Source organism: Cetorhinus maximus, chromosome 5, assembly GCF_964194155.1.
Source record: "Cetorhinus maximus chromosome 5, sCetMax3.hap1.1, whole genome shotgun sequence".
NCBI classification, from domain to species: Eukaryota; Metazoa; Chordata; class Chondrichthyes; order Lamniformes; family Cetorhinidae; genus Cetorhinus; species Cetorhinus maximus.
In genome coordinates this window covers 39,841,962-39,855,492 of record NC_135883.1, presented here as the reverse complement: position 1 = coordinate 39,855,492, position 13,531 = coordinate 39,841,962, and the positions used below count along the sequence as shown (strand labels likewise).

At 43.4% G+C, this 13,531-nt stretch overlaps 1 protein-coding gene across 29 annotated transcripts in view; it reads left to right on the top strand.

Annotated features, from left to right (window-relative positions):
• Positions 1–13,531, top strand: part of dst (dystonin) — a 568,493-nt gene that overhangs the window by 497,061 nt on the left and 57,901 nt on the right. For all 29 annotated transcript variants that reach the window (XM_078541812.1, XM_078541821.1, XM_078541818.1 and 26 more), the window contains 2 exons: positions 6,130–6,333; positions 13,213–13,444. In XM_078541812.1, the coding sequence (XP_078397938.1) occupies positions 6,130–6,333; positions 13,213–13,444 (436 nt within the window). The remainder of the gene's footprint in view (positions 1–6,129; positions 6,334–13,212; positions 13,445–13,531) is intronic.

Genomic DNA, 13,531 nt, shown 5'->3' with positions numbered 1-13,531 from the left:
TAAGTTTGTCAAGCACAATTTTCCTTTCACCAAACCATGTTGACTCTCCCTGATTGTATTGTGATTTTCTAAATGTCCTGCTACTACTTCCTTAACAATGGATTCTGTCATTTTCCAGCATTTTCAAATGTATAGATTATGTGTTGAATAAGATCCTCTTAATGAAGGAGAGGATGTTACTGCAGGTCTAACACAGGCTGCAGCCTGCAACTGGTTTACATGGTCTTTCTCTGCCTGAACTTGGGCTGACTTTAGTCTGGCTCAGGCAAAAGTGTTGGCGTCAAAATCAGTGCATTTCACAACAGTTTGTGAAATGTTTAGATTTTAAAAAGCTGAACTATTTTCCACATCGACCCCATCCTGTTTCTCCCAAACTGTTCAGGTTTCATCTGCTTCAGTTATGAGCTTAAGTATTCCAGATTGCCAAATGTTCTTTTGCTGTCTCTAGTGAAACCCTGATTTCCTCTAAATGTTTTGGAGGCAGAAAATTCATTTTTGTTAAGTGTCGAGTTCAGTGCAGTTGTTAAGCACTCTGTGTAATTTCTACTGATCTGTTCTGATCACTATCAGCTCATCTCTTTGAATAAAGATGTTTACTTTGTAAACCTGCAGTGAGCTACGATGAAGAGCAGTTCGAGTTGTCATGTTACATGTGCTGTTCGTCACAACTTCATAGTGTGTTCAGCACTCTATGTGCAGACATCGAGACTGACAACAATAACAAGCTGCCGGTGCATTTAAAATTTGAAATTTAAAAAAAAAGGATGTGGAAAGAGAGCGTGCTTGGGTCCAGCAGAAACTCCAATTACCATTAAATTTAGTGCATAAGTTTGAGTTTTATCCATTCAGCTCAATGAAAAATCTCTTCTTTCTTCACTCAACTCCAGTCTCAATTGTCTTGTTTTAAAATAACTCCTTCCTTTATTGCTCCATTATGGTCTGCCTCTATGACTGTCTTTGGGCACCATCTCCACCATGGCTAACAGATCCTTAGTCTGGAATCCAGCAAGACAGAATTTACCTACATCACTATTAACTATTGACAATTTAATTAAGGTAGTTGGAGCATAGACAATGCTTGTCTGATACCACAGGTGACCACGGTGTGTGTGAAGCTTATTATTCATTGTTTCAATAAAATGCCCTTTTCTGATCTATTGGTTTCTCAAAAACAGGAGTATGTTTCACATTTCTGTGGGTATATGAATGGACGTAACAGTTGGTTATGGTTTTGACCTGGCTGCAACAAATGTGGAAGTAAAATGTCATTCTGTGGCTAAGATTCCTATACCATTCAGAGTGACTGTAACTGATGGGGAGTGAATGGTTACTTGCCTTTGAAGAACTCTGTCTTTTGCTTGAAATATCTGCACATTAAACCAGTCAAAGAAACTAATGATTTCTGTGTTTAACTCTTTCATTGGCAAGATTGCAAATGACAGTGTGAGTTTAATTAGTTTATGTTATTGTTACTGCTGATGTGGTTGAAACCTGTTGTGATTGTTTAGCCTGCTATCAAAGTAACTGGTATGATTGGTATTAATTGGCTGTTGAAGTGTTGCAGCGTGTCACAGAAATCCTCCATGTAACCCAGAACAGACAGCATTTGGGTTTATTATCCACACAGACACACTATTCCAGGTTATTCTTCATACAATGGGCAAAATTTTAATCGATTCAAAACCCACTTGCTTACACAGAGTACAAATTCAGCCCAATACCTCTCTAGTTCACAGAAAGTGGAGGTTTGCTTGTGGGACCTGGCTTTACCTTGGGCTTGAGAAGAAACATCTGAAGAAGCCTTAAAAATTGGAACGCCAAAAGTCCTATCCTTTGGTGTGGTCCTCAAATGAGTGCATCGTGCATGCCTGCTTAAACCAGAGAACAGTATACACATGTTCTAACACCATTATTCCCTTTGGACCTAATTAGCCATTGAAGTTGATTTACATTAACTTGAAAATGTCGTTTTTTGGAATTAAGGGTTTGTAGACCATCACAACTTCTGCACCGAGTGAATGATTTGCCTATGCAATCTTTCTTTGTGCACTCTTCAATCTCTTGCTGTCAGTCCATCTTGCTGTTGTTTTGGAAATTTGCTTCTTGATGCCATCTTGAGCAAGGTGATTTTCTCTTACCCTTTTCAACTGTTGACCCATGAGTGTCAGTGCAGTTTTCACCGATGATTTTCAGACCCCTGTCACACATGTCTCAAATTCTTTCTCTTGAAGACCTCAGTGAATTGTTTGTTGTTATTTTGGACCTCAGAAAGGTTGGGAAAGAAGTGGCATGATGCACTTCTAAATAAGGTACTAGCATCTGATCTCCCACTAGAACAATATTCATGGTTATTTAATTTTGTCTGCAGTTTCTTTTATTTTTGACGCTTATCCTCCTGAGTTTTGACATCTATGAGTTGCTTGATAGAGAGCACAATTGATTAATACTCGACAAGATAATTTCTCCCTTTTGATCTAAAGCTATAACCACTCGAAAAATCATCTGAATTTACAAAATATCCAAAGATTTGAAGTAATATCTATCTTTTCTAAAGTTGATATATAGAAAGCATTTGGGGTTTACAGAAGTACTATATGTGTGTCTACCTATATTAATGAATCAGTTTAGTTTTCTTCACAATATAATATTTTTCTCTGCTTCGACTTAATTGGATAACTCTTGTTTCAGTGCAAGTTACAGGAAATGACTCAGTTTCGGATTTTAGGCTCAAGGGTAAAACCTTCACCCATGATGTCATCTTCAAAGGGCTTGTTTATTTGAATTTCTTTTTTTGCATTTCACTGGGCCAGAAACTGGATCATTGTCAAGCTATAATTGTCCTCATTGTTCCACCAGAATGTTTACACCAGTCAGTTCAAAGATCAGCAAAGTTGCATATGTAGAATTAGTTTGGCCAACAAAACACTTGAATACACAAATTGAATGATACTTGCCAAGTCCCTTTTTCTAAATACTGCTTTTACTATTTGGGGTTTAGGAATCATGTTGCCTGCTCTTCCAGAAGGTTTTCTATTCCAATTTTTATACATTTAAGTAAAACTTATCCCCCTCTTTGGGGGATGCTGGAATTGATAGCTGCCATGTGAACAATATGGTGGAGCTCACTCGGGTCATCTGGCCTACTCCCATTCCCATCTCTTCCTTTTTGTTTCCCAAATTGTTTCTCAGCTCCCAGATTGGACATATGTCTTTTTTTAACTTTATGGTAGGTAAGTTCAAGTGGACAGTTGCGACTGCTTTTTACAGCATTTACTAAAGGCTCAAAGAATCAGAAAGCACAGGAGGAGGCCATTCCCCCCATCATGCCTGCATAATCTCTTTGAAAGAGCTGCTCGGTTATTGCCATTCCCCTATGTTCATTTCATCATAGTCCTGCTATTTCTATCCTTTATTGAATTTCATTACCAATTTATTTTTTCATAATTCTGTGATAGCATAATTGAAACTGACATGTAGATATAACTAGCTAAATGTATGAGCTTAAAATCATTGATCTGCTGGTTAGGAGTCAACTGTGGCTCAGTTGGTAGTACACCACCTCTGAGTCATAAGGTTGCTGGTTCAAGTCCCATTTCAGGACTGGAGCATACAAGTCAAGCCTGACACTCCTGTGCAGTACTGCGGGAGCACTGCACTATTGGAGGTACTGTCTTTCGGATGAGAGATTAAATCAAGGCCCTGTCTGTCCTCTTTGGTGGAAGTAAAAGACCCCATAGCACTATTTCAAAGAAGTTCTCCCCAATGTCTTGGCCAATATTTATCCCTCCATCAACATCACAAAAAACAAGATGATCTGGTTATTTTTCACGTTGCTGTTTGTAGGAGCTTTCTGCGTGTAAATTGGCTAATGGTTTCCTACATCACAACAGTGACTACCCTTCATAAGTACTTCTTTGTCTGTGAAGTGCTTTAGGACATCTGGTGATAAGAAAGGTGCTATAGAAATGCAAGTCTTTTTTGGTCAGTAATGTGGTGGAAGTATGGACATTGAGAATATTGAGTAAAGATTTCTCGAGGGCAATTTGTTCGTTGTGTACATTTTTTAAAGATGTTTTATTGCTTCGCAGCAGTTAGGTCTGTCAACATCGTTGTGGGTCTTAGATGAGGTTGTTCTTGGTCAGGAGTTATAGAGACTGCTGAAGGCAAGGCTGTTGGTAAACTTTACCTTTTATTGGACATACTACTAACTATGAACTCTCTCTCAGGATATACTGTTGTCTCACAGTCTTTTACAGCACAGAAGGAGGCCATATGGCCCATCATGTCCGCACTGGCCAACATAGATCTGACTACCCTAATTCCATTTTCCAACGCTTGGCCCATAGCCCTGGAGGCTATGGCAGCGCAAGTGAATATCTAAATACTTCTTAAATGTTACGAGAGTTTCTGACTCAACCACCCTTTCAGGCAGTGAGTTCCAGACTTCCACCACACTCTGGGTGAAAAAGTTTCTCCTCAACTCCCCTCTTAGCCTTCTACCTCTTACCTTAAATCTATGCCCCCTGGTTATTGACCCCTCTACTAATGGAAAAAAATGCCTTCCTTTTCACCCTATGTATGCCCTTCATTATCTTATATACGTCTATCAGGGCCCATCTCAACCTTCGCTGCTCCAAGGAAAAACAACCCCAGCTTATTCAATCTTTCCTCATAGCTCAGACCCTCTAGTCAGGCAGCATCCTGATAAATCTCCTCTGCATCTTCTCCAGTGCAACCACATCCTTCCTATTATGTGGTGACCAGAACTGCAAGCAGTACTCAGCTGTGGCCTGACCAGAGCTTTATACAGTCCCAGCATAACCTCCCTGCTCTTGTATCCTATACCTTTGGCTAATGAAGGCAAGTATCCCATATGCCTTTTTAGCCACCTTAACTACCTGTTCTGCTACCTTCAGGGATCTGTGGATATGCAAACCAAGGTCCGTCTGTCCTGTGATATTACATCACTGATGATTTAAACTGCCTATTTACATAACTAGCGTTAACCCTTTACACTACATTAAGTGTTTATTGTTGGTCCAGCCAAACAATACTTAAACATTCATGCTAGAAAATATGCTTCCTGCAAATTGAGCAGTGTTTCTGACCTTCTGATTTTTGGGGATTGATTGAAATATAGTCATACATTATTAAGTAATCCACATGTTATTTAAACAGAAGATTGGATATCTTGATGAATAATTAGATATTGTTAACTGGATCCATGTCAGCTGGTGACTTTTTTTTTAATCCATTCAGGGGTTGTGGGCACTTATTGCCCATCCCTAATTGCCCATGGGTCTGGAGTCACATATAGGCCAGACCAAGTAAGGACGACAGATTTCCTAGAGGCATTGGTGAACCAGGTAGTTTTTTAATGACAATCGGCAATGGTTTTGTGGTCATCACTAGACTTTTAACTCTAGACTTTGGATTCAAATTTCATCACAGTGGGATTTGAACCCGGGTCCCCAGATCCTTACCCTGGATCTCTGGAATACTAGTCCAGTGACAATACTACTATGCCACCATACTTGTAGGGGAGACCAAAATTAAGGATCACCAATATAAGACAGTCACTAATAAATCCAATAGGAAATTTGGAAGAAACCTCTTTACCCAGAGATGGTGAGAATGTGGAACACACTACCACAAGGAGTGGTTAAGACAAGTGGCATAGATCTGTTAAAGGGGAAGTTAGATACGCATAAAAGGGAGAAAGGAATAGAAGGATATGCAAATAGGGCTAGATGGAGAGGATTGAGAGGAGGCTCATGTAGAGCATAAACATCAGCAAGGACCAGTTGGGCCGAATGCTGCACTATACATTAGCTCCATGTAAGCAATATAAATCTAAAGGGAATAACTGAACTGTGGAAACATAATGTAAGTACTTGACACAAACTGTTTGCACTTTACCGAGAAAATTAATCTCTCTGTCTTGTATGGGATATTATCCTATCTTTGTTAGTATTGAAATCCAGCTAATTCTCACATCTGTATATGGAAAAGTACTGTAATGCTCTGGCTTTGATACTTAAGGTGGTGACATATACCACTTACAGAATTGGGCAGCTTTATCGGGAATGTGCTTGTTTTAATATTGACAGATGTTCTTCCCTATTGCAGCAACTGCGGGAGCTGATAGCCGAACACAAGCCCCACATAGATAAGATGAATAAAACTGGGCCTCAGTTACTAGAGCTAAGTCCTCGGGAAGGCCTAGCCATTCAGCAGAAGTACACAGCAGCCGATGCACTTTACAGTAAGGTCAAAGAGGATGTCAAACGAAGAGCCGCCTCACTGGATGAAGCCATTTCTCAATCCACTCAGGTATTAACTGCCTAACAATTAAATTAACCTTTTAGCTGTTGGCTTCCACATGGTAGCTTTCTGTTAATCTGCAAGGTGTAACCAGTTAACACTTAAATTGGCTACCATAAAATCAAAATGGTACAATTAGCAGTTTATTACACCACATAGTGTGAAAGCTGCAGCAGATGTTGTAAGGGAAACACTCTTCCAGTGTGTTTTGCGCAGTTAACATTGCCGAGTTTTTCATTTGTTTTTACTCCCCATTTCTCTAAAATACAAATTTCTGAAATTAACCATTTTCCTTTCTGTCTTTCAACTCAACTGTCACCTTTTTGCTCCCATGTCATCAATAAAACTTTAACCTTCCCGAAAATTGTGTTGTGCTGTAAAATGATCATCCAGGTCTTGGAGGTGAGCCTACAGATTTGTGGGTGTGTGTGCATTTGTTCCCATTACCCTTACTGGCTTTAATATTTTTGCTTATAGTTTATAATTTTTTTGTTTAAAAATTACATGGCACTATTGTGATTGATTAGCATTGATAATTAGCTGCAGATATGGTAGATTGCCTGTCAAAATAGGCCACAAGTCTCAATAACTGCTTTCTAACTCCCTGTCTTCCAAATTGCTAACCTACAAATTTAACATTTGAAGCTGCCTGTATGAATGTGTGTGGTGAAAGATATTGGAAAAGCAGTGGAAAATGAGACATGTGTGCTCTATTCTACGAGTCCTGTACCAGTACCTGCTCATCCCCAATGTGAATCTCAATTCAGGTTTCCACCTTTTATGATTTAGCCCTAAGAAGAGGCCTTTTGGGGCTTTCTTTGCTGAACACCTGATACCAAAGGCTTTTTGATTTGGAATTCTATTTTTCCCAATTGCGTATCATGGGGCATTAGTTACTGATGTTATTGAGGTTACTGCTAAATTTGCATCATCTATGATGCAGAAAACAAAACTCAGGTTGTAATCCCAGACCTGGTCCAGCCCATTGGTCTCCCCAACACACACTTTTTCTGTTCTTGTTTTGCGTATCTGTCTCTTGCCCTCCCCAAACTCTGTCTGCCGCCGCCCTCCCCAAACTCTGTCTGCCGCCGCCCTCCCCAAACTCTGTCTGCCACCGCCCTCCCCAAACTCTGTCTGCCGCCGCCCTCCCCAAACTCTGTCTGCCGCCGCCCTCCTCTCTGTCACCGTCCTCCTATTGGTCGGCCACCCCCTCCCCCTCACCCTGTCCCGCCCTCGCCCTGTCTCTCTGTCTCTGTCTTGCTTTGAATCTCTATCTCTATCTGTCCCTGTCTCTCTCTGCCTCTCTGTCTATATTTGTCTGCCTGTATCTGACTGTCTGTCTGTGTCTCTCTCTCTCTGTCTGTGTCTCTCTCTCTCTGTCTGTGTCTCTCTCTCTCTGTCTGTGTCTCTCTCTCTCTGTCTGTGTCTCTCTCTCTCCCGCCGTGTCTCTCTCTCCCGCCGTGTCTCTCTCTCCCGCCGTGTCTCTCTCTCCCGCCGTGTCTCTCTCTCCCGCCGTGTCTCTCTCTCCCGCCGTGTCTCTCTCTCCCGCCGTGTCTCTCTCCTCCGCCGTGTCTCTCTCTCTCCCCCGCCGTGTCTCTCTCTCCCCCGCCGTGTCTCTCTCTCCCCCGCCGTGTCTCTCTCTCCCCCGCCGTGTCTCTCTCTCCCCCGCCGTGTCTCTCTCCCCCGCCGTGTCTCTCTCTCCCGCCGTCTCTCTCTCTCCCGCCGTCTCTCTCTCTCCCGCCGTCTCTCTCTCTCCCGCCGTCTCTCTCTCTCCCTCTCGCCGTCTCTCTCTCTCTCCCGCCGTCTCTCTCTCCCTCTCGCCGTCTCGCTCTCCCTCTCGCCGTCTCGCTCTCCCTCTCGCCGTCTCGCTCTCTCTCTCGCCGTCTCGCTCTCTCTCTCGCCGTCTCGCTCTCTCTTTCTCTGCCTCTCTCTTTCTCTGCCTCTCTCTTTCTCTGCCTCTCTCTCACTGTCTACCTCTCTCTCACTGTCTGCCTCTCTCTCACTGTCTGCCTCTCTCTGTCTTTCTTTCTCTCTCTCTCTCTCTCTGTCCCTGTCTTTCTCTGTCCCTGTCTTTCTCTGTCTCTCTCTCTGTGTCTCTCACTCTCACTGTGTCTGTCTCTCTCTCTCTCTCTCTCTGTCTGTCTGTCTCTCTCTCTGTCTGTCTGTCTCTCTCTCTGTCTATCTCTCTCTCTCTCTGTGTCTGTCTGTCTCTCTGTCTATCTCTCTCTCTCTCTCTCTCTCTCTCTGTGTCTCTCTGTGTGTCTTCCTCTCTCTCCCTGTCTCAATTTCTCCAAATCTTAATTTCTTTTAACTGTAGTTTTTTTTCCTGAAGCAGTCCCTAAAACAACTGGATTTTATTGAATTTAGTTTCGCAAACTTGCTCTTGGTGACCTTTTGCTAAAAAGTAACATTGGGTGCAAGTTGGCAGGAAGCAGGATTGGGCTGGGCTGTGCCAACTCCAAAAATTCAGCAGGAGCTGGCATTCAATCCTATGGCTCACATGAAAACCAAGGGAATCTGTGCCAACAGCTACTCAGTTGGAAAGAAAATTGCAGAGCAATGGGAAAAGAGCAGATTAATGTGACTAATTGGATAACACTTTCAAAGAGCCAGCATAGGAACGGTGGGATGAATGGCCTCACAGAATGCTGCTCCATTAATCGTCCACTTGGTATTGGAGGCCTGCTAGGTAATGTGGAGCTGTATCAAGAGCTGCTAGGTAACGCGGAGCTGTATCAAGAGCTGCTAGTTAATGTGGAGCTGTATCAAGAGCTGCTAGTTAATGTGGAGCTGTATCAAGAGCTGCTAGTTAATGTGGAGCTGTATCAAGAGCTGCTAGTTAATGTGGAGCTGTATCAAGAGCTGCTAGGTAACGCGGAGCTGTATCGAGAGCTGCTAGGTAATGTGGAGCTGTATCAAGAGCTGCTAGTTAATGTGGAGCTGTATCAAGAGCTGCTAGTTAATGTGGAGCTGTATCAAGAGCTGCTAGTTAATGTGGAGCTGTATCAAGAGCTGCTAGGTAACGCGGAGCTGTATCGAGAGCTGCTAGGTAATGTGGAGCTGTATCAAGAGCTGCTAGTTAATGTGGAGCTGAATTGAGAGCTGTTAGGTAATGTGGAGTTCTATTGATACAGAGTTGTATCAAGATGTATCCCAGTATGAGTCATAGTCTTCACAAGGTGATAAATAAAGGAAGGTTTTTTAATTAATAAAATCAAAATAAAGACAAGAGGAGAGGGAATAAACTGGGAAATTATCAGCCGTCAGTCGTATGTCATTGGAGGAAAAGCGGCCAAGTCCCAACATTGTGATGTTGGCAAAATGCAGCCATGGCGGGCGTTTGGCTGCAAGGGGTGAGGGAGCCTATAATGCATTGGTCAGGCTTTTTAAATAATTGGCACTGACCCCAAGCACTGCTGTGGCCTTGTTCCAGCTGCTTGCTTAAATTTTTTTTCCGTTCATGGGATGTGAGCGTCGCTGACTAGGCCAGCATTTATTGCCCATCCCTAATTGCACTTGAGAAGGTGGTGGTGAGTTGCCTTCTTGTACCGCCAGTGTTCATGTGTTTTAGGAACACCCACCGTGCTGTTAGGAAGGGAGCAAAGTGAAATGTGGAAAGTGAAACATCTGACTAGTGTTCTTAAATTTAAAAGGATGTTGCTAGTTCTTTGCTGCATGTGAGATGAATATAGTCTCAGCTGTTATTCATTGAGTTGTAATACCTCTTCAACCTTGAACAAGTCTAGAGGCAGTGATGTGGAAGAGAGAAACCCCAGCAAAACGGACATGAAACAAAACCTAATGTGAAGGCATCAAAGAGTCTGTGGACCAATTCCGTAGCAATTGATACCCCCTTTCCCAGGGAAAACAGCTGGCAAAGAGAGAAATAATACAATGGCAGAATCTTACAGATACTGGAAATGTGAAATATGAACAGAAAATGCTGGAAATACCCAACTGCCCTGACAGCATCTGTGGAGGGAGAAAGCAGAACTGGTAAAAAGTCACCGATCTGAAATGCTAAACCTGCTTCTCTCTCCATAGATGCTGTCAGGCATGCTGGGTATTTCCAATAATTTCTGTTTTATGGCAAAGGGAACCAGTTGGGAGGGGTGGGTTTGGTCTTTATATGACTCTTTTTGACACCCATCCCCAGACAATAGCTTCTGTGCTGGCCATCTTGAATGGTAGGCCCCTGCCGCCAGGAAGAATCCTGTGCTCTATTGAGCGGTTCCACAAGGCAATTCTTCAGCCAGAAGTGCCGAGTGGATGATCCATATCAACCTCCTCTGGAGATCCCGAGCATCACAGATGCCAGTCTTCAGCCAATTCGACTCATTCCACATGATATCAAGAAATGGCTGAAGGCACTGGATACTGCAAAGGCTATGGGCCCTGACAATATTCCAGCAATAGCACTGAAGACTTGTGCTCCAGAACTTGCCGTGCCCCTAGCCAAGCTGTTCCAGTACAGCTACAACACTGGCTTCTACCCCCCGGCTATGTGGAAAACTGTGCAGGTATATCCTGTACGCAAAAAGCAGGACAAATCCAACCCGCCAATTACCACCCCATCAATCTACTCTCCATCATCAGTAAAGTGTTGGAAGGGGTCATCAACAGTGCTATCAAGCAGCACTTGCTTAGCAATAACCTGCTCACTGGCCCCCAGTTTGGTTTCTGCCAGGGTCACTCAGCTTAAGACCTTATTACAGCCTTTGTTTAAACATGGACAAAGAGCTGAACTCCAGAGGTGAGGTGAGAGTGACAGCTCCAGACATCAAGGCAGTATTTGACAGAGTATGTCATCGCGGAACCCTAGCAAAACTGGAGTCAATGGGAATTAGGGAGAAAACTCTCTGCTGGTTGGAGTCATAACTAGTAGTTGTTGGAGGTCAAATGTCTCAGTTTCAGGACATCACTGCAGGAGTTCCTCAGGGCTGTGTCCTAGGCCCAACCATCTTCAGCTGCTTTATCAGTGACCTTCCTTCCGTTATACGGTTGGAAGTGGGGATGCTCGCTGATGATTGCACAATGTTCAGCACCATTCGCGACTCCTCAGATACTGAAGCAGTCCATGTCCAAATGCAGAAAGACCTGGACAATATCCAGGCTTGGGCTGACAAGTGGCAAGTAACATTCATGGAAGTACGAAAGTATCAAGAAAAGACCACCTCCAACAAGAGAGAATCTAAGCATCGCCCCTTGATGTTCAATGGCATTACCATCACTGAATCCCTCACTATCATCATCCTGGGGTTACCATTGACCAGAAACTGAACTGGACTAGCCACATAAATACTGTGGCTACAAGAGCAGGTCAGAGGCTAGGAATCGAGCGATGAGTAACTCACACCCTGACTCCCCAAAGCCTGTCCACCATCTACAAGGCACAAATCAAGAATGTGATGGAATACTCTCCACTTGCCTGGATGAGTGCAGCTCCCACAACACTCAAGAAGCTTGACACCATCCACAAACATTCACTCCCTCCACCACTGACGCACAGTGGCAGCAGTGTGTACCATCTACAAGATGCACTGCAGGAACTCACCAAGGCTCCTTAAGAACATCTTCCAAACCCATGACCACTCCCATCTAGAAGGACAAGCAGGTACACAGGAACACCACCACCTGGCCCTCCAAGCCACTCACCAACCTGTCACTGGGCCAAAATCCTGAAATTCCTTTCTAACCGCGCTGTGGGTGTACCTACACCACATGGACTGCAGCAGTTCAAGAAGGCAGCTCACTACCACCTTCTCAAGGGAAAATAGGAATGGGCAATAAATGCTGGCCCAGCCAGCAACGCCCACATCCCATAAATGAATTTTTAAAAATTGGGGCCCCTTATTGCCTCCATCACTCAGCTTTGTTGCAACTGCAGTTGACCAGCTGCCTTCATTGAGCACGTGTCGATGGTGGTGACCCTAATGTCAAATGGAATAGCCAGCTTTCTGAATTGGTCTTCAGGAGTATGCTGTTAAACTGTCCCTTTTGTAAAGCAGGGACGCTGAAGACTGATTTCTTCTGGTATGCACAAGAACAGCAATGCCCACTGGCTAGCAAGTTAGTGTCTTGGACTTGTCATAGGTATGTCCACAGTGTCTAAGCTACAGTCACACCTTTCCTCCCATATATTCAATATCTGTCTAAGCTCCTCCATATTTAAATCCCTCCTCACCTCTTATAGGAGTCCCCATTCTTTAGTTGTTGCTAGCAAGAGTTGTAATTCAAAGTCTTGCAATGCAACAAAAAAAGCTTAAACAACAACAAAAAAATGTTCCATTAAAATAAAGATTAAAGGAATAAGATGAGCAACAGGTGTGTAGCTCTACCATCAAATGACATAAAGTCACAGTTTACTTCCTCAGAAATAGGTGTGTATCGTGGTCAGTGAGACAGCTGCAGGGTCCAGCATGGGATCAGTTAAAATGTCCTTAAAACCCTTAATGAGGCCAGCACTCCTCAGGAGCACAACCTCTGAAATCCTGGCTCCTAAACGTGGCAACATCACAAAAACATCAGAAAGTTGTGGGCTCCAGAGCCTGTGATAGAGGATGGATTTAATAATTACTTCAGAAGGCCGAAACAAGTTGGGGCTTAGTCAGAATGAGGTTTTAAAGGGACATTGTGCTTTCAGCAAATCATCTGGTTAAGGGAATGTGGTGGATACTTTATATATGGAGTTTTAGAAGGCATTTGATAGAAGACGTTGCAAAAATTACGACAAGTGGTGTTGAAGAGAATGTAGGTCCATGGATAAGATCTGGTTAGGGCAGAGTGCACAGGCAGGGGAGAGCACACAGGGCAAACATCTCTTTGTGCCCAGCAATGTGTTCTGTGACATGCGTTACAGATGACCCTGATATTCCCACCCTCTTGCAGTTTCACGACAAGATCAGCCCCATGCTCGAGGCACTGGAACGCATCGCCGTCCGATTACAACAACCACCTTCCATCTCAGCTGAGGTAGAAAAAATCCGAGAGCAAATCAGTGAAAACAAAAATGTGAACATGGAACTCGAGAAGCTGCAGCCTGCTTTTGAAACCCTTAAACAACGAGGTGACGACCTGATTGGGCGTTCCGAAGGAACCGACAAAGATTTCTGTGCAAAAGGTAATTCTGAAATGACAGCGGTAGAAAGAGCATTTTAATTTTTATCTACTTGTGATTCATCAAGACGTTGCATTGAATGCTGGCTGG